Source organism: Diplotaxodon limnothrissa, linkage group LG15 (assembly GCF_057381915.1).
Source record: "Diplotaxodon limnothrissa isolate DT_005_m linkage group LG15, D_limnothrissa_male_GT1.1, whole genome shotgun sequence".
Taxonomy (NCBI): Eukaryota; Metazoa; Chordata; class Actinopteri; order Cichliformes; family Cichlidae; genus Diplotaxodon; species Diplotaxodon limnothrissa.
Window position 1 is genome coordinate 9,092,868 of NC_140610.1, and position 21,716 is coordinate 9,114,583.

The 21,716-nt window shown below is 39.9% G+C and overlaps 1 protein-coding gene across 3 annotated transcripts in view; it reads left to right on the top strand.

Moving 5' to 3' along the window:
* eya4 (EYA transcriptional coactivator and phosphatase 4) overlaps nt 1–20,279 on the top strand; it is a 50,886-nt gene extending 30,607 nt beyond the window's left edge. For all 3 annotated transcript variants that reach the window (XM_085373046.1, XM_085373047.1, XM_085373048.1), the window contains 15 exons: nt 87–164; nt 1,269–1,335; nt 1,491–1,633; nt 3,880–4,023; nt 4,108–4,190; nt 5,298–5,472; nt 6,702–6,838; nt 8,142–8,225; nt 12,011–12,100; nt 12,655–12,713; nt 12,994–13,154; nt 13,550–13,664; nt 13,868–13,989; nt 15,522–15,622; nt 18,783–20,279. In XM_085373046.1, coding sequence (XP_085229172.1) covers nt 87–164; nt 1,269–1,335; nt 1,491–1,633; nt 3,880–4,023; nt 4,108–4,190; nt 5,298–5,472; nt 6,702–6,838; nt 8,142–8,225; nt 12,011–12,100; nt 12,655–12,713; nt 12,994–13,154; nt 13,550–13,664; nt 13,868–13,989; nt 15,522–15,622; nt 18,783–18,863 — 1,640 coding nt within the window. In that variant the 3' untranslated portion in view covers nt 18,864–20,279. The remainder of the gene's footprint in view (nt 1–86; nt 165–1,268; nt 1,336–1,490; nt 1,634–3,879; nt 4,024–4,107; nt 4,191–5,297; nt 5,473–6,701; nt 6,839–8,141; nt 8,226–12,010; nt 12,101–12,654; nt 12,714–12,993; nt 13,155–13,549; nt 13,665–13,867; nt 13,990–15,521; nt 15,623–18,782) is intronic.
* The last annotated feature ends 1,437 nt before the right edge of the window (nt 20,280–21,716 follow it).

Sequence of the window (21,716 nt, forward strand, 5' to 3'; positions counted from 1 at the left end):
TACCCACTAAGGTTTGTTTCTGTCTGTGTGTTGCGGGAAGTCTTTACTGCTTTACCCTAATACTGACCTTTTCCTTTTCCTTTAAGTGAAAACAGAGCCGTTGAACAACAGCGATACAGTTACTACGACAGGGGACACAGCCCTGGATACATATGCAGGCTCAGGTAAAGCACAGACCCTTGGATAAATATGCACACAATTCAGAAATATCACCAAAGTCCATACCTGTCAGTCAGAGTTTATTCATTAATCTAGCATTAAGAATCCAAAAGGAAGACTAGGAATTTGCAAAGCATCATGGGCAGGATAATGGCGTGTGGACTTGTGACAAAACCAGAAGAAGTGTATTTTGCATAGATTATAGTTAGTTTTTAACTTGCTTCCCCAAAACAGCTATTGCTAATTTTAAATTTGCAGGCTTGAGTTTAACCTTTTGACTGTCTTTATGTAGTAGTTGTATAAGTAGCTGTGATAGTGGTCAGAAAGCTGATCAATATATAATATACATTCTGTGATTCAGGTGAATACACTGCTTTTTAAAAACAGTGTAGGTTTGAAAAAATCAAATCCCTCTGCACTCGGAGTTGCTGTAAGACTGTAGATGGGGAAAAAAAGTACAGTGAGTTGACAACTGAATCAGCCATAGATAGACGCAGAAATATAAATGCCTTCTGGTCTCCGCTTGTCTGTTTTTGTTCAGACGCACAGAAGTCACACAATCACCATCATCCATTTGAGCTCACTGGTAGACCTGCTGAAAGCTTTAATCCAGTGAAATATTGCCTGTCCTTGGATTGCATCATCAAAGGCTGGCAGAGGGATAAGAGAGGGGCAGAGACATTTTACATTTGTCTTTTTTCTTTTTTTTTTTGGACTCACACACGTCCCCCATTCTCTTTCACACTGTAACACACACACAAAGCCATTCTACAAAACAGAGAGAGGGGTTTAAACCCAGCAGGGTGTTTGTCAGTACTGAGCTCTGACATCTCAATGACCACAAACAGACATTGTGTTTTGCTATGAGGCCCACTGTAAGGGTTTCAGGGACTGCGGTGATCTCTAAAGGAAGAACTTGGCTCCCCTCCATTCAAAATGCTTCAAATTATGTTTACTGGAACGGCATCTCGGCTCAAATAAGCTGGAGGCCCCGAATTGTCCTGCTCAGGAGTGGTTTTGGTAAATGCTCAGAAAAACAGCAGATTTGAGTTGACACCATCCGTAACATGTTTTTGCCTTGTTGTATTTGATTATTTTGCTGTTTTTAGTAATCACCAGCAGCGGCTACAGCCCTCGTTCAGCCCACCAGTACTCTCCCCCTCTCTACCCATCCAAGTAAGTCCAAGTTTTAAAACTGAACAGGCATCTTTGTTTACATTCTGTAAGGTTAGCTAAAGTTGAATTTTACTCAACGAAATAACTCCTAAATGCTATAATATACCAAGTGGCTAATTTACCTACTCCCACTGTCACTTTCCTCTCTCTTATAGGCCCTACCCTCACATCCTCTCCACGCCGGCAGCTCCTTCCATGCCGACGTACACCGGCCAACCTCAGTTCAGCAGCATGCAGCAATCAACCGTCTATACTGCTTATTCGCAGACAGGCCAGGCCTACGGATTGTCTACCTATGGTGTGAACCAACACACGCTGAATAAGCCACATAGTTCTACCCACACATCTCCATACAAAAACTGCAGAAAAATTATTTTTCGAAGATTTACAAACTAAACTGCAAGTGTTGTGTGAAAGAAGGAATCTTATTTATATGGTATTATTTTGTGGTAGGAGACATTGTTCAAACTCAAACCTAAGTTTTCCCATGCAACTGGGTTGATGTGTTTGTGCTGAGTGACTGGTTTGGATGCCCTTTAAAAACTAGAAGTAAACTCATTATGCTGTATTCTATTTGGGGAGAAATTAAATATTTTCACCCATTCAATCATTGCAACTGGGTACAGCCAAAGATTCGAATAAACTGAACTGAAAGTGAACTCGTAGCAGAATGAGGACAATATGCAGTTAGATCCATAAGTATGTAGGCGATGAAACAATCTCTTGTAACTTTTCCTGTTGTACACCACCACACTGGATTTTAAAACAAGCAATCAAGATGTGATTGAAGAGCAGACTTCCAGCTTTAATTAAATTGAATTAACAAAAGTATTGTATTAACTGTTTAGAAATTACAGCCATTTTTAGAGGCTCAAAATTAATTGCACAGTTGACTGTTGAGCAGTTTCGTGTCCCAGTAAGGCCTATTCATTTGTTATTCAATGAAAAATTAAGCAGATGAAAATGTGGAGTTGATTCAAAGTGTTTTTATATTACATTTTGGTTATTCTTCATTAAAACTGTCAAAATGAGGTCTAAAGAGATGTTGATGTAAGTGAGGGAAGCCCAAATAAAGCTATCAGAGAGACAGTGGCCAAATCACTGGTAGACTCTTAAAAATCTACGGCGTTACTGCCCATCTCAGCAACACCAAAAGTCTTGAAAGAACACAGAGGCTAACTAAAGTGGATGAGGACAGAACTCTTTCCGTGGTTAAGAAAAACAACTTCAGAACATTTAAACACGTCGGGAACACTTTCACAGAGATAGGTGTTTCATTGTCAAGGCCTACAATCAAGCAACACCTTCATGAATGGAAATGCAGACCAGCAAAGTGCAGACCTCTGGTTACACTCAAGAACAAGAAGGCCAGAGTGGACTTTGCCAGAAAACATCTAAAAGAGTCTGCACAGTTCTGACAAAAATTTTTGGACACATGGAACTGAGATTAATGTGTATGGGTGCCAGTGGAGCTGGGTCACTAGTGTTTATTGATGATGTGACTGCTGATAGAAGTAGCAGGATGAATTGTGAAGTATTATGGGCTTTACTCTCTGCTCAGATTCAGCTGCAAAACTGATTGGACAGCACTTCACAGTGCAAACGTTAATGACCCAAAACGAACTGCAAAAGCAACCTAGAGTTTCTGAAAGCAAGAAAAATAGACTCTTTCTGATGGGATATGCTTTTCAGTCACCTGATCACAGCCAATCAGAGCATGCTTTGCAGTTACTGATGACAAAACTGAATGCACCGAGAACCTCAAACAAGCAGCAACTGAAGGTGGTGGAAGTAAAGGCCTGGCAGAGCATCTCAAGCATGGAAGGAGCATATAGTGATGCCCATAGTATCTTGACTTCAGTCAGTCATTAACTGCAAAGGATTATTGTTATAAAAATAATCCTTATAATTGAAATTACGTTAGTTTGTTCAGTTTATTTCGAGTCTCTAAAACTGGGGACAATGTATATGTAAATAGTTAATGCAATACTTTTCAAATTCAAATTTTATTTGTCACACACACAACCATACACAGTACGACACGTGGTGAAATGCTTATTGCTGTGCAATGCCCGACCATTAAATGATTTACATATTTACAGATTACTACAAAATTTGCAGATTTTAACTTAGAAATTTACAGTTAAAATGTGCAAATAACAGTTTACGTAAGAAATTATGAATAAAAAGAAATGAGAGGAGTCCATTGTTGGGATGGGAGAGGTCCATCATAATCTTCCTGGCTTTAGTCTTGCACTGCTTGGTGTAGATGGACAGCAGGTCAGGAAGCTCTGATTGAATGATGAGTTCAGCCGAGCGCACCACTCTTTGCAGATCTTGTCTGTCCTGCTTGGTGCCGTTCCCAAACCAGGTGCAGATGTTTCCCGTCAGGACGCTCTTGATGGTGCAGGAGCAGAAGTTCTTAAGCACCCTCAGTAGCAGGTGGAAGTCTCCAAGTCTTCTGAGGAAGAAGAGACTTTTGTTAAACTCTGCAAATTAAAGCTGAAACATTTAATATCATTATTTTTTTTTCAATTGCCATAGACCTCGGTGTAATGCTTCCCGGCATAAAAACAGAAAGCGGCCTAGCCCAGAGTCAGTCTCCTCTGCAGACAGGCCTCAGCTACAGCCCCGGCTTTACCACACCTCAGCCTGGACAGACTGCCTACTCCCCCTATCCAATGCCAGGTCTGTTTATAACACAGCCTTTTATTTAACTTAAACATTTTTGGTTTTTAAGTTCTTGCTAAAGGGGGGTTAATTTCTGAACAGGTTCCAGTTTCACTCCTTCCTCAGGCCTCTACACCACCAACAACTCAGTGTCCAACCCCGCCAACTACACTGCCACACAGCAGGTACGACCGCATGCATTTGTGAACACAGGTTGGTCTATCATACGAAGCTAATGTGTTAGCTCTTTGTTGTCATTTAATGTGATTATCTTATAATGCTGTCTCCAAAGCAGAAAGACAGAAAGAAAGGGAAAAAAGGATCCGAATTTCATATTAGTTGCATTAGGATTTCAGACCAGAAATGGTTTTCCAGGCATGCTCCCACGCAGTTTTCATCATCACAATGCAACCTTGCAACAGGGAAAATTCTGGGAGAGAAACAGACAATTAGTCTTTGTGAAAGAGTGTTATGGTCTGAATATTTCTCTATGTCCATATGATGAATTGCATTGTGGTAGTAAAAATGCTTAAAGGGGGATTTTAATGTCTCACTATGATAGATGTGGCTGTTTACAGGAAGAAAGTCAAGGTTTGGCCCATGTGGGTGGATTAAGGGGGAATATAGTGTGTGCGTATGTGTGTGTACTTGTATTACTCATGTTGTGGGGACATAAATCTTTTTAAACAGTCACACTGTGGGGACCTGCCTCTCTTTTGGGGACAAAGAAGCAAGATCCAGTTGCATGAATTGCAACATTTAAGTTGGTTTAAGGTTAGGGTTAATCTTGTTGGGTAAGCAAAGTAAAGTCGAAGTCATGGTTAGTCTCCGGGAAACAAATGCAAGTCAAAGTAAAAATCTCTATGTAGAAACAAGCTTACTTTCTATGACTCTGTTGCGTTTACATTTTTCCTTTACCCCTTTTGATACTTCAGAGCATGCGCACAAGTGTTGCACTGTATGACTACACACCAACTGTGCCTTCTTATTGTGTGTGGCTTTGTTTAAGGACTTCTGGAGATGGATGTAGTGACAGGTTTAGAGAGCTGACTCATAAAAAACGTCCATCTCCACTGGGTCTGTAAAAAGCAGCAGCACGAGGTTTTAATTGTTTCAGAGATATAAAATACAGAAAGGCAGGGACAAAAGATTAGAGACATGAGAGGGAACACTTGTAAAATCTATCCTCAGAAGTCAGACTGGTCCTTTCAGGAAAACCTCTCCGTCTCCCTGTTTCTTTTTGTTTGCTTGGTATGTCTTTGCGTGCTCATAATTCTTGTTATTTTCCGCAGGATTATCCCTCATATACGACATTTGGCCAAAACCAGTATGCTCAGTATTATTCCACCTCCCCTTACGGGACGTACATGACCTCCAACAACGTGGATGGCACCGGTTCCACAGCAGCCTACCAGCTGCAAGATCCCACCCCCGCCATAACCGGACAGGCTGCTGAACTTCACCCAGGTTTGTGTTAACATGGGCATAGTTTAGAAAGAAGCAGTCGAATTACCAACACCACACCCCGGCTCTAACTTCATAAATATGCAAACAAATGTCAAAAGAATTTTTCACCACTTCTGATTGCGGTTTCATAATCTTGTTTCCACAGTTTTAAGTTAACCGAGTTCAAAGCCCTCTTTCTACGATGATGAAGCACAGGAAGTAACTTTAGACTGTAGCCATAGTTACCTGGCATTGCGCTGGCTAATTGGAGAATCGACATGTGTTTACATTAGCGTCCGAGACTTTGATTAGAGACAAGTCACGTTAAATATTGCACTTTGGTGGGCAAGCCGGAGGAGAAAGTGGGAAGCAAGAAGGACTTAAACTGCACACTTGTGCTCAGGAATATGGATTCGTGTTCGGCTTTTCGTTTTTTCCATATTATTATTTGGTTTATTTTGGCTGTAATTCAGGAAGCCTGATTAAAGGAGCTTATCATTCTTCCTGTCACTAGCTCTTTTTCTTCCGCTGGCTTTCTCACTTTTTCTCTTTCGCTCTTTGTCCAGGAGTGTCTTTTTTTATTTTATCACCAACTTTTTCTTGTGTGTGAGTATCTTTATCCACCCCCCCCCCCCACCCCCCCTTTCACTCTCTCCACCCCCCCTCCCTTTTTCTCCCTGATTGAGACATAATAATATGCGAGCCGAAGCTCAGAGTCTGGTTCTAGTTACCGCGCAGCAGTGGGAGCATATGGCGTTAGGAAAGTGTGCGTGTGTGTGTGTTTGAGCCTTTGGGAGCATTCCCATGTATTCTCCTCAAGAAAATTGTATGTACTGTATCTTAGCAAGAAGCATCACATTACCTAACCTAACTAATTTATTGCACACTTCAATCTTCCCACTCCCCTGTTAAATCTTTGCATGTGCACGCTGTCATGAATCAGTCAGAATACCGGTGGTACTTTTGTTTAGGTTTCTTGGTAGCCTTTAAGTTGATCCGTCATGCCAATTACCTTGAATTATTAAACCTGACAACATGGCTTATTACTGTACAGGGTTTGAATTATTGCTTCTCCTGAAGTGGCTACAACTCCAGAGCACCTGTGGGATCACCTCAAACCACATCATTAGTGCTGCTTTTAATGGAGTGACTTTAGTTTGTGATTGCTTGTGCAGTTTAAGACAGATATTTGATCACATGTAAATTTAAAATGTTTCAAAAGTCCTGTGTGTGTTTATATACACTCTCAGGGGACTTTGATACAGTGCAGAGCCCTTCCACACCCATCAAAGAGCTGGATGACAGAGCCTGCCGGAGTGGGGGGTCTAAGTCTCGGGGCAGGGGCCGCAAGAACAACCCCTCCCCTCCTCCTGATAGTGACCTGGAGGTAAGAGACTAGAAAACATACACTGAGAGCACCGAGATTACTGAATGAATGCTCCCTTCAATTCTCCATGGACACATGGTATTTTCTTTGATCTTTGTCCATTTTCTTTACTTTAGTCTCCAAATTCAATCAAGCAGAAGCTATTAGAGTCATTGTCATTGTCAATACAGGCCTGAATGTATATATTGGCCCTTATTTGCTAATATGCATATATGTAAAACAAAACAAAAAAGTGTAGATGCTATATTAACAGCAGATTTATAAAATCTGTACACCGGACTATTTTATTTGTACTACTGCGCATTATATTAGTAAATCAAACTGTGAAACAGCAGGGTTGTGCAATCTGCATCCTGCTCCGTCCCAGTTTCTCTATATAAGGAAGCATTTACCGTTAGATGGAATTAGATTAGATGGCAGGGGGAAAAAAGAAAGAAGTGGTGACAGCGTTGTGAGAGTTGAGCTTGCATCTCTAAAGCAAGAAAGCAGGAGACAGACTGAAGAAACTGAAACAATCGCGTCCAAAGACGGGGACAGAAAAGGCGCCCTCTTCATAAAGCGAGGCTCCGGCTGAAATAACAGAGGTTTAGAATATTGTTTCTCCTGAGAACGCTCACTGTGGCTCAGGTTTGGACATCAAAGCTGATGTGAAAAAAAGGCTAATAGAATATAAGAAAAAGAAGAAAACAGATGGACGACAAGGAGAACATGATCTGTCAGCCTGTGATGAGAAACTCATTAAAAATAAATAAAAAGCACCAGTGGGATAGTGCCAAGATATTAGACTGTAGGTGATGACATCCAGCAATAATAGAAGTCATTTTTAATGGAAGACCAGATATTTTAAGATAAGAGAAAAGGAATGCTGGGATATGTTTAAGTAAACACTTTAAAGTCTGCATCTTTATATCTCCTACTTTGTTTTCTTTACATACAATTTAATTTTAGGTTAAATCCGACTGTAATTCTGAGCATTTTATTGATTTATGGTGTTTTTGAAAGCAGTAAATAATAACCAATAGGCAATAATAGTAGTATAATAATCATGCTATCATCTTACTATAATGATGTAGCCTATGTTTGTCTGTTTCCTAACTCCACCTAGACAATCATAATATTTTCATGTACAGATTCACTTCTACATTTGTTCATGAAGTGTAAGTAAATTCAGGAATGAAAATGTTGATAAATCAGAACATTTGTACTTAATAAATAAATGTACTTATTAAATAAGGGCCATTTGTAAAATCAGAAGAATAGACTCAAATTTCTTGCATTGTGTCTTTTTTGTTGTGATGTGCAGAGGGTGTTTGTTTGGGATCTGGATGAGACGATTATTGTCTTCCATTCTCTGCTCACAGGCTCCTATGCACAAAAATATGGCAAGGTAAGACTGTTTTACTGTGTTTACTTGCTACGTTAAGTTTACTGTTCGTAAAGCTTCTATATGTATCTACGCTTGACTGCCCATTGGATTCACGAGCAATGAACCTTCACATCGTGCCAGATTTAAAGCTTAAGCATCAGTTTGACTACTAACACAACTCATAATAGATCATCCATAATAACTGAGCCATCGAGAGGAGGGCCTAATCTTGAACTTTACAAAAGGTGGGCATGAAAATAAAGCCAGTGTTGTTTCTTGAACCTTCAACTCCCCAAGTGAGTCTATTCATGTGGATACTCATTTAAAAAATCTGGTACAGAAAGAAAACGAAAATTGTTACAGTACAACAGGAGGTAAACTCACCCAGTTAAGTGATGACACCTAATGTTACGCATTATTAGAGGTGTGGCGTGTTGGTGCTGACACCAGCAGCTGCACCCAGCAGCTGTCTGCTAAGCTGCACCTCAGCTATGTAACGCAGCCCTAAGTACACCAAATGATTCGATAGTTTGTGCAGCTAGCTTTAGCAGCAATAACTTGTTAAATTGTTTGATGTCCACAGCACTTAAGTGGCGTTTAGATCTGGACTTTGATTGCCTTGTTTGTTTGTTTGTTTTTTCTTTTTCCTTTTTCTGTCATTCTGTTGTCGATTTGCTGCTGTGCTTGAGGTCATTGTCCTTTTTGTGACCCAATTTGGGCCAGCTTTAGCTGCTAGACACATGGCCTCAAATTTTACTCCAGAACACTTTAGTATACAGAGCGGTTCATGGTCAACTCGATGATTGCAAGGTGCCGAGGTCCTGTAGCTGCAAAACAAACCCAAATCATCACCTTGTGTAACCGCTGTGGCAGACAGTTGGTATGAGGCATTTGTGCTGATATTCTGTGTTTGATTTTCTCTAAACATCACACATTATGGCCACACATCTCCACTTTGGTCTCGTCTGTTCAAAGGACATTGTTCTAAAAGTTCCTGTGGTTTGTTCAGAAGCAACTTTACATCCCTAAATTCTGCCTCCATGTTCACCCTGCCCGGGAGCCTTTCTTCTGGTAACACTTCCAAGCTAGCAATTCTTGTTCAGTATTTTTTCTAATTGCATTGTCATGAGCATTTAGTATGCTACCACAGACCTGTAAAGTCTAAGATGTAGCTCTTGGGGTTTTGGCTATTTGTCTGAACATTTCACGGTATAACTTTAAGGTGAATTTGCTGGGGAGATTTGGGCACACCTGAATGATCTGCACTATTAAACAGCTAAAATTCCTGCTGTTATAAGGGCGCTCACACTTGCTGCATAGTTAATCAAGGGTATACTTACTCTCTTGAAGAAAATATATGGTGGTGGTTTACTGTTCAGGCTACTGTGCCCTGTGGTGTAGTGAGGTGTGGAGCTTTTTTTTGGTGGTACATGGCCACATTCTGAAAACACATCCCACCTCTTCTTATTTACAGGTGGAAAATAACGTTAAATGCTAGGTTAAATTTTAGCTTTGAAAGTTAATGTTTTCTTGAAAAGATACAATCAACATAGATTAAAATTGGTAAGTTACCATAAATTGGTAAATTATATAATGTAGTGAGGATCTATCAGTGAAGCAGATTTTTAGGGACCAATACTCCACCTTCATACACCATCTCTGAAACCAGAGTTTCCATCCTTACTTTGATTTTCACAATGAGCACGCAAAGTGAATAAGCTTCATTTGTCTCTGTAGATTTTTCAAAATGACATCAGCCACTTCAGGAATGTTACGGTCAATTTGGGATGATAATCTAATGGATTATAAAACAAGTCTTTAAATTGCCAATGCTTTCTTTAATTGAATGATAATTTAATGTGCTAATTTCTTACTTGGGCTGATGTTTATTCCGCTTTTCTCTGTGAACTTATTTGGTGGTCTCTCCTTCTCCCATAACAGCATCCCTGTTTATAGTTCCCTTTATTTTAATAAAAAATGTTCTTGGAACTGATCTGTGGTCGTCCCGCGTAGCCAAGGCTGCAGATTTTTATTGGGTGATGTCGTTTCCTGTGGGCACCGGCGTGGCCACCAGCCCGCCTGTACGGACTTTGCATCATAAATCCGTTCTGATATTGCTGTTTGGCAGTCGAACAAAAGCTGGCACAGCGTACGCACAATTTGGAGCCCGACTTGCATTGAGCCATAGGAGCCCAGGCTTTTTACAAATAGGGTTTGCAGGCATTGATGTGCTTCCTAGTTGTTCTGCATTTGTGGACTTTAAGGTTTGGCAATTGGGATTTAATGGGCATAAGACAGGCCCTGGTGAGTTGTAAAATGCCATGTTTAGAGCGAGGGCACACGTGGTCTTGATGGATAATTCAGCCTCTTTGTGTTGTATTTTCTGTAGAGAAGCACTGAATTGAATGGTAATATCAAGAAGTGAGGTTTTGCATTTGTCTTGACTTGCAAACTAGTGAATTAGATGTTTCCAAGAACTCAAATCGGGGTTTAATGTACCCTCTCATAGCACGCCACGTCAGATTACCCGCATGGCTCATGACAACTGGCAAATCATCGGCATTAAAAAAAAAAAGGATATGCCTCCTAATATTTGCCTGAAAATATTTGCGAGAGAATTTTTTTCACCTCGTTTTCTGCCGCTGCCCTTGAGAAATATAGCAGCAGCTGTGTCTGTTCACACCTCACCCAAAATAGTGTTTACACTATTAACATAGAAACCACAAGACCTAAGTGCCCCTCTCATGGAGCTTTGAGGATACAGCTGCTCCAAATGATGTTTTGCCTTTTTGTCAATACAAGCATAGACGTCTTTATCGCACAAGCCAATCTCACTCTCTGTTTCTTACTATACTTAGTATGCTGCTCACATCATGAGGAAGTGTTGAGTTTCCAGAGCTTAAGTGATACCAGCGAAGGTGAAGAGTGCATCTGGATTTTTGTGCAGTAATATTATAATAGTTATTTAGCAATAACAAGTAGGAGTTATTGACTTTTGTATGTGCGTAGAATATAGCCAGTGATGAGTCATAGTGGAGATTTAACAGATGCTCTTCAATCTCTGTCGTTCACTGTGTGTCAGAGATAACAAATTTCAGTAACATGTGTTGTTATGGTACAGAACTCATAAGTATATGTGGTGACAGTTTTGATTAAATGAAAAAGACTTTAGGCGATCGTCCTCAGTCTTCCTCACCGTTAGCAAATTTCTGATTTAAGATGCACATCCTTTTGCACTTTCTGACATTCATGAATGCCGCCAGTTTCTCTCGCTTTCCGTGCCTGAGCACCTCGCCTGCTCACTTTCGCTCTCCTTCCTGTTAGTTTCTTTCTATTCTGGTCGTCTGACAGCGTCAGCGAATCGTGCGGCAAGCTGTCGACCCTTGCTGACCTATCACAGATGATAGTTTTTGCAGCTGAGCGCTAGCCTGGCAGTGCAGGCCGCGTTCTCCAGAACGCCCGCACACACACACACACACACACATAGACACACACAAACCATTCACACACCACATACACTCCAGGCATCTCCCTTTGAGGGCACCTACAATTTGCAACACACACACATGGAGGGACACAATCTTGCTCTCTCCCCCCCCTCAAAACGTAAGGAATGCTGATGGGACAGAACAAGTGCAACCTGTCTGTCAGCGTCTGCAGTGATGAGCGGAACGTACCAAGTATACAAATAGGGGTTTGTTGAGGGTGGGGGGTCTAAAATGGTTTTTGAGGTGGAAGTAAGTATTAACTCTGGAAATTTGTTGTCATGTTGATGTCATGATGATGTTATCTTCCTCTTCTCTTAGGACCCTCCCATGGCGGTAACACTGGGTCTGAGGATGGAAGAGATGATCTTCAACTTGGCTGACACACACTTATTTTTTAATGACCTGGAGGTGAGTCACAGCTGTTAACATTGTCAACAGTTTTTGCTCCGTCTTTAGCTTTTGCACAAAGCGTAATGTTGAGAATGTCATTGTTCCACTGATTTGATATACACACCTTATCATACACCAGCTTGGACTGAGCAAACGGTAGGGGACACCACTGTCAAAATTCGTGCTCACAGTCACATCTAAAGCCAATTTCCAATCAACAGTTATCTTAACTTTTGACTTTTAAGTTAATACATCGTCTTCTCGTTTATCTGTATTTGTTTCTCTATTGTTTTCTCTTGTTCTTAACTAATTGTGAAGCACTTTGGTCAACTCTGTTGCTTTTAAATGTGCTATAGGAATAAAATCTGAATAGAACTGAATTGAATTAACATAATGACTTTGGGCTGTGGGAGGAAGCCTGAGGTCCAAACCATTACCCAGTTAGATACAACTGCTGCCCTCTAGTGGTGAAAATGAAGTTAACATACTGTAAATGTCACAACATGTCTATATTCTATCTTCGGCACATTGTGCTTGCAATAATTGTTATTTTTATGTGTATCTGTATACAGGAATGTGATCAGGTGCATATTGATGACGTGTCATCAGATGACAATGGCCAGGACTTAAGGTGATTATTTAAAAATTAACTTTTGTGTAAAGTTGTAGTATTCATTCATTTCTGTAGATCATATATTCAGATAAACATTAACAACATTTGTCCAGTTTGTGTTTTAATATTAACTTGATGACTAAAATTTTAAAAGTATGTAGATGATACTTAACTGCATTCTTACAAATAAATGCTTGCCGTTATGTTTGTGATACCAATACCAAAATACAAATAACCATCTTGTTTTTTTTTCTACCAGAGCAGATTTCCAAATAAAACATATTATTATTATTGACAGTACTTACAGTTTTGCAACTGATGGCTTCCATGCAGCTGCAACCAGCGCAAACCTGTGCCTGGCTACGGGCGTCCGCGGTGGAGTCGACTGGATGAGGAAACTGGCCTTCCGCTACCGACGAGTCAAAGAGTTGTATAGCACGTACAAAAACAATGTGGGGGGTAAGCCAATCAGAATAGACTCAGAACGGAGTTGAAAATGAGTTTTACTTTAGTTAAACTCTACAGGAGTTGAAATGTTCTAAAATTATAGTCACACTCTGTCTGGGAAAGGGGGGAGCATTCAGTCCTGATCATCTATTAGATGTTAAAAAACTGTTTTGTTTTGGGGGGGGTTAACTTTGTATAGGACTATTTAAATATTAAAGTTAATTAATAACAGAATAGAAGAATAGAATAGTCCCTTGCTGTCACAGGGAACACTGTGCAATGAAATAGTGGAACAGTATAGACACAGATACAAATACAGCAAATACAGCTTATTTTTTAATGCTCAAACAAAATTGGAGTGCATTGTAGAGTGCTTATAGAGTAAAGAAGTTGGTGCTGTGTTTTAGGTCTGCTGGGTCCTGCTAAGAGAGACGCCTGGCTGCAGCTCAGAGCTGAGGTGGAAGCTCTGACTGACTCCTGGCTCACCCACGCACTCAAGTCCCTGTCCATAATCAGCTCCAGGTGCCACTTTCCATTTTATTTCCACGATTTACACAGATGGCAATGTCTCTTCTAGTCCTCTCTTCCTTTGATTTCCGTGGTTAAGAGTTAGGGTTGGACCTGAGCACCAGTGGACACTAGAGGCACTCGGGAATCTATTCATGCATTTACCTACCCACCTCCACTGTGCATAATATGGCCTATTCTTTCTCTTTGTCCATCAGGAGTAACTGTGTAAATGTGTTGGTGACCACAACACAGCTCATACCAGCGCTGGCCAAAGTTCTCTTATATAGTCTGGGATCTGTTTTTCCTATTGAGAACATTTACAGTGCAACAAAAATAGGTAAGCACACGTAAACACACGCATCTGTACACAGTCCATGAATTTAAAACAAAGACTAAATTAATGATTTCATTCATGGACTGAATTAAATAATACAATATATTGTGGAATAGAAGTCATAAAATAGTAACTGGATAGATACAGTACTGTGCAAAAGACTTGAGTCACTCCTCATATCTTTGTTTTTCTAGGAAATAGGTGCAATGATTTATTAAAACATGCGTAAACACACACGGGAAAACAGTCCATTTGTACAATTCACACAAGTTTGAAAGTCAGTGTTTAATATGACCACTTTTATACACAGCCTGGACTCTCTTATTTAGGCTTTCTGGTAGATTCCTTGAGCAGTCATCAGGAATAGTTCTCCAGGCTTCTTAAAGACATTCAAATCTCCCCCTCTCCGTCAATAGAGTGTGTGTGTGTGTGTGGGTGTTTTAAATCCAGGTATGCTTTTACTGCATCCTTTCCTTTTTTTATGCTTGAATGACTCATAGGTCAGTGTTAAGATGTTAAATGGCTTAACAAGCAAAAAAATCATCCCTGTGAAAATGATCAGATATAAGAACTCGACTGAAAATGATGAAAAAGCTGCAAAAAATAAATAAATATCAAGACCATTGCTAAACAAACTGCAAGATAATCTGGATAGATAGAAGCAAGTAAGGGGTGACTCAAGACTAATTTAAACGTGTGCTCTTATACTACTAATGTCAATGATTTTGATTGAAAGGGAAGATGATCTTTTTGAGGTGGATGACGTCACACAATCCGAAACACAGCTCCACCCAGCAGATGTTTCATTTGCCACATTAGGCGAAGTCACCTGTGTGGGTGTTGAGTGTCTTTAGTATGACTTACTTATCCCCACACTTACAGTATTCTTCCAGCATTATATCCGCACTCAGCTCGTGCGTTCCCGATCTGGCCTCGACACACATGTCGCTCAGGCTGCACGTCTACACTCTGAACGGACTCTAACCTCAGCTGGTTGTGAAAGTGTACCGCAACCATGGCCAGTGCTGACTTATTGAAGAGTGGAAACAAAACAACTCAGACTGGGGTTTGGGTAGAAAGATACAACACTCAGGAAATGTATGTGTGTGTCACTATGTGATATGCCTTGATTCAAACAGATGTAACAATCTGATATCTTTAAAAACTAGTGTTTAAGGTCAGATGCCACGCCACTTCTGGGTACGCTATTTTTAACTATTAAATCACTAGACACCATCTTGTGTGTTTGTGTGTGTGTTCACTTCACCCTAGTACGCACAGCTCTACCTCTTCCTGTGTTTTATTTCAATCTAAACAAAGGAAAAACCTGTGAAAGCCATTTGTTTGTCTCCAGGCAAAGAAAGCTGTTTTGAGCGTATAGTCTCCCGCTTTGGCACAAACATTACATATGTTGTGATTGGCGATGGAAAGGATGAAGAGCATGCCGCCAGCCAGGTAAACAAATGACACCTGAACTTTGACCCCTCTGACCATGTGACCCTCCTTCCTCCCCCTTGTTTATTTGTTTTTTGCAGGAAAAGAGAGTTGCTTTGAACGCATAATGCAAAGGTTTGGCAGGAAAGTAGTGTATGTTGTAATTGGGGACGGTGTGGAAGAGGAACAGGCGGCCAAAAAGGTAATGGACCCGCAACCTCACCGTGACCCCCGCCTACTCAGCACAGCGTGTGCTCTGATTGGACGAAGCCCGCCTTTCTTTGCTGCTGCAGTTTTGTGTTGGTCCTTTACTTTTTCTGGTCTACTTGCTTTGGTTTTTGTTTTGTTTTTTTCATGGGGTGACAGGAGACTTTTGCAGCCGTCAGAGTGAAAATTTGAGAATGAGCCTCAGCTGCTGATGGATATTTTTGCACCAGCTTTTTCAGCGTCAGCTATTCCAAATTTGTGTCAATAACAGATTTTTATTAGATTGACATTGGCATCTGCAATTGTGTAATGAATGGCTGTGTAAATGTACACGCTGACTGGGCTGTGAACGGCCTCATTTGTTCAGAGCAATGATCCTGCCGTATCCTGTGACGTGTCTCCTGTTATGTGTTTTTAACTGATGTTGTAGTTGTATAACAAAAAAAAGGGAGATAAGTAGTGATCTATTTTAAGTTTGCTACACCAGAATATTTTCTTAATCCTCTCTTCTACAGCTTTGGGTTTCATTCATCGTGCTGGGTGCTGGGGTTGTTAAAAGATGGCTTTGCATTTTGGGATATACTCTTTTTTTTTTTTTAACTTTCTTACTGAGCACTAAATACATTGGATTTGGATGGTTTTCAACATTAGCATCATCTTAAAATTGGTTCAGTCCCCCTCCTGGCCCCCATCAGTCTACACACAATACTCCACAAGAACTTAGTATAATAGGATTTTGAAGTGTTTTGTCAAGTTATTAAGAATAAAAACCTGGAATAACCCATTTGCATGACTACCCTTCACTTGTGTTAAAGCTCCTTTGGCAGCAGCGAGCGGAAATGAACCTTCAAGCTTTCATTTGAAGATTTCTCCAGTTCTCCTTAGCAAAATTGTTAAACATCAGCCAGCTCAGTCGGACATTTTCAGGACTCTCCAGAGGTGTTTAGGTCTGGACTCTGGCTGGGTCAGTCCAGGAGTTTTCCCAGAGCCACTCCTGTGCTTTTTTGGCATTGCACTAGGGCCTTTTTTTCCTGCTGAAATATAATCCTGAGCACTCTGACAAAGGTTTTCACTCAGGATTTCTCTATATTTTCTGCCTTCATCATTCCCTCTATCCTTACTGGTTTCCCAGTACTTGACAGAAAATTACTGATGGAGCATAATGCTGCCACCTCTGTCTTTGACTGTAGGATTGGAATTAATGAGGTGATGCCCAGTGCCTAGTTTCCTCCATGCGTCTGTCTTTATTTTAGATCAGATTGGATTACTGTCTTAATGAATGTTTCTCCCATCCCTACAAAGGATTTTATTCATAGTGACTACTGGGTTCTTAGTTACATGGCCTCCGTCCCAGTTACGGAGTTTGGCTGAAACAAGGAGAACATTTAATAAAAGTAGGAAGCGCCACAACTGTGAGTGTCATAACAACAGGTTTGTTATCATCCATCCATTCATCCATCCATCAATCTTCTGCCACTTATCTGACACTGGGTCATCAGTCTATTCACAACACAGGGGTCATGTTTACCTCTGTAGCATCCCCTTTTCTTTTAACGACAGTCTGTAAATGTCTGGGAACTGAGGAAACCAGCTCCTGGACCTTTGGGAAAGGAATGTTGTTCCTTTCACACAGTCCAGTGTCATAGCATCAGAAATGCAGGCTTTCGAACTGAACACTCTTGAATCCATTTTACCAAAATTTTGATTCATCTGACTGCAGAACAGTTTTCCACTTCCAAAACTGAGGTTATTGTACTAAAAATCTTAAAGATACAGTGTCTAACCAGATGCTTACTCTGGATGGCTTTACCTTGGCCTCCAGTAACACTGGGATGAGTCTTGGAGTCTTTTTTGACCAGGATGTCTCCTTCAATGCACATATTAAATATTGTACAATAAAAAGCACCTTGAGGCAACTGTTGCTGTGATTTGGTGCTTTATAAATAAAACTGAATTCAACCTGATGCTCTTTTCATACCCAATCATCTTAATGGCCTGCCTCAAGTTAACCTGATAAGTAGCAAACTCTTCATCTAGATATTTGTTTTAGCACCACTTTTAGGCTTTTCTTGTCCCCATCCAAACTTTTTTGTGATATTCCGCTGCCGTCACCTTCAAATAAGCCAACATTTCTCATAAAATGGTATATTTTCTCAGTTTAATATCTTTATTAAAATATGGGTTTATGAGATTTGCAAATCATTGCATTCTGTTTTTATTCACATTTCACAGAGTGACCCAACAGTTTTTTGGGGTTACGCATGAAGACAATGTTTCTGTCTCTAATTTTAGTACAGTATCACAGGACTCTGAAAACTCTGTTTTGTTATTGTGGAGTATTATGTGTAGACTGTGTTTAGAAAAAAACTTAATTCATTTCAGGATTAGTCTAAAACATAATAAAATGTAGAACAGGATGTAAAAACTTCCCACATACAATTTTGGCACTACTGTTAAAGCTTTTTAGGAAACTATTGACTTCAAGCTACAGTCAGCAAAAAGTTAAATTACCTTAGCATAAAGGCTGGAAACATTGGGGAAACTGGTGTTTTAAAAAGTAAAAATTTCTTAGTCTTTACAGCTCACCAATTTAGTTATATCTTGTTGATTTTATTATAATGAAAACAAAAGTCAAAAACAACAGCTGCAGGGATTTTCTATGGGTTATATGAGTGTTTCAAAGTAGAGGCTAGCATCAGTCAAAGTAGAGGCTAACATCATCAGCACAAATCTTGTTATCCTTCATACATTTTTTAAAGTTCTTTGTACATATTATTGCTGATACATATATGTTACAATTAAGTTGGTGATATTGAGAATTGCCCTTTGTAGATTTTTGTGCTTTTTTTAAGGCTAAGGTACCTATTTTTAAAATTTTTATGCTAAGCTAAACTGACGAACCGCTGGCTGTAGCTTCACCAAGAGGGGAGAGATGAGTGATATAAATTATGTCATCTGATGTAACCTTCTGAACAGAAGGATAAGCATAATTCCCAAAATGCCACCCTTTGTCTTAAAGCCTTAGAAATGCATGGATTTTTGTTTGCAGTGCAGCTACAAGCTACAGTAGTGTAGCTTGCATGTGGTTAGGCGGTGGTGGTGTGCAACAGTGATAATTGTACGTCTGATTTTAATGATGTGTGTCCACTCCGCAGCACAACATGCCTTTCTGGAGGATATCAAGTCACTCTGACCTGCTGGCATTACACCAAGCACTGGAGTTTGAGTACCTGTAACTATTATAGCAATATGGACTCATTGCATTGTCACATGGACACGGTCAGCCAGGCAGCCCCTTTCTTTTGTATAACTATTTAAGAACACACGACACTGCAAGTGTTTCTGTGATTACTTTCGTTTCCTGTCTTGTTTTTGAATGTCTGGATTTACAAACTCGTAACGGTCTTAAGAGGTTAAAGGAGGTAAAGAAGAGGAAAGTGGGATTAGGAAAAGGCTATCCGACACATCCTTGCTCAGCCCCCCTGGTCCTGATGCTGGGGACAGACCTCTGAAAATCCAGTCTGCTGTTCTTGCAGCTGTAGCAGGCTAAAACTGTCAAGGCTTAAGACCTTCCTTGGACTGGGAGGATATTTTTTTTCCCTTGAGATCTAGTTTGTGGTCAGAGCACCCAGGTGGAAATGAGGACTTGTGGCATCACTTGGGGGGGAAGATCATTGGCTATGCATTAATTTGAAGGCTTCTCTGTACAGACCATATCATGTATACTGGGATAACAGCTTTTTTTGTAAGGGTTTTGTTCCCAGTGGTATAATAATCACGACAAAAGAATGCAGTCTGTGGTAGAAATTTGTGTAAATTATTTACAATAAACTTACATGACAGTGGTAGGGTTTTGGGGTTGTTTTTCTTTTTCTTTTTGGTCAAATAATTGGAAATTTTGAGGCTCTTTTGTTTTTTCCTTCTGGTTTTTGTATTTTGTTTTCTTTCTGGTGGGTGGGGCTTGAAGATGTGCGTCATGATGTGTTGTGCCTTAATGTGTTTGAATGTCTTTTCTTTATTCAGAAATGTCTATGTATGTAGATATAAAGGAGAAAACTTATCCACATGACCTATGCATCTTCTTTCATAAAAGAAACAAGATCCTTAGCACAACCTGTGATACTCTGAAACTAAAGTCACAAAATGACAGGGCTATAATAAGAAGGGAGAGCAATCTGTTAGTGAGCACACTGAGCCTAAAGAGTTTAACATCCCTATTGTGCTCTACCTGAACAGATTGCCTTTGAACCTTATACTGCATACCTGACTCCTCTTAAGGTTATTTTCATGGTTTTTGCTTAAAAAAACATGAAAACCCAAAAAACAAACACACACACCACACAGGTACGATTTCCTATTCTGCTGATGTACTGAGAGAGATGACAAACAATAGAATATTTTGATTTTTTTTTCTAAATTCAGAATAATAACTGTCCCATATTCAATATCCATTTTATGTACATTGGAGAATTCTAGGCCTTTGTTTTAATTTGATTACGGTTTATTTATAGCTCATAAAAACCGTCAGAATACTTGATTTCAAGCAGTATAAACACTCTTTTGGTCTGCTCAAGTACCCACAACCTTAAGGAAGACGGCTGACTTGACAGTTCTCCGGGTCATGATCATTAACACCTTCCATAAGAAGGGTAAGCCACAGAAAGTCACTGTTGAAAGGCTGGTTCACAGTGCTGTATCAACAGATATTCATGGAAAACTGACTGGAAAGGAAAGTTGTCGTAGGAAAAGGTGCACAAGCAATGGGGATGCCCGCTGCCTTGAGGGCATTGTCAACAACTTGGGTGAGCATCACAAGGAGTGGACCGAGGCTGGTGTCAGTGCAGGAGACACCAGATGGAAAGAGGCTACAAATGTCACATTCCTCATGTCAAACCACTGCTGAACCAGAAATGCGAGGGGCATCTTACTTGAGCTGAGGAGGAAAAGAAATGGACTGCTGCTCTGTGGTCTCAAGTCATCTTTTCAGATTAAAGTAAATTTGGGATTTTCGTTTGAAAATTAAGGTCCCCGAGTCTGGAGGAAGAGTGGAGATTCACCCAGTGAAGTTTTTCAGTCTGATGATTTGGATTTTCATGTCAAATACTAGTGTTGATGGTAGTCGGTCCATTATGTTTTATCAAGTCCAAAGTCAATACAACCATTTACCAGGAGATTTTAAAGCACTTCATGCATCCATTTGCTTACAATCTTTATAGAGATGCCAATTTCCTTTTTCCAGCAAAACCTGGCTCCTGCTTGCAGTACCAAACCTTCCCAACTGAATCTAACATGAACACGTGTTCTCTGTAGAGATGGAAAAATAATCTGACTCCAAAATACAGACAATCTGAAGGCTGCTGTCAAAGCAAACTGGACTTTGATTATCAACTCAGCAAGGCCACAAACTGATGCAGTAATTTGAGGCAAAGGAGACTCCATTGAGTTCCATTTAAATGAAGCTGGGCATTTCTGTATTATAAATTAATGATCTTAGGAAATATTCTAATTATCAGGTTTGATGTATGATTTCCTTGAGTTATAACCCATTATAATTAATTCCAAAATCAAAGGATTGAAATATTTCAAGTCATACTTGATAAAAGAATTATGCAACAAACTCGTGATAGTCTGGCTTTTTGGTGTACTCGATTGTAACCTGAGGAAACGTATGCAAACCTGCCAAGCTGCACAAGGTAAATGGTAAGCTTCTCGTGCAAAAGGATTTCACATGCATCATTTTATGTAAAAATAAATAAATAAATAATAATAATACATAAGCGCTGTTTATTAGAACTGGTTTTCATGTCATTTTTTGACACTAGTACTATAGCAAATAGAACAATCTAGAAAACCAATTACTTCGATGGTATTCATCTCAACTATTTCATTTCTCTCCAATTACGTAACTGTTATTCCTTTATATTCTTTCTTGGATAATGTTCCATTTAAGTGTTCATTTGATGTTTGCGTTTTAACATTTCAAAGCTCTGTTCAATGTAATACATTGGGAGGCATTCAGTATTACACTTATATAAGTTTTTAAAGATGTTTTGAAAGCTTCAACAATGTTCATTATCTGACTGGCTTTT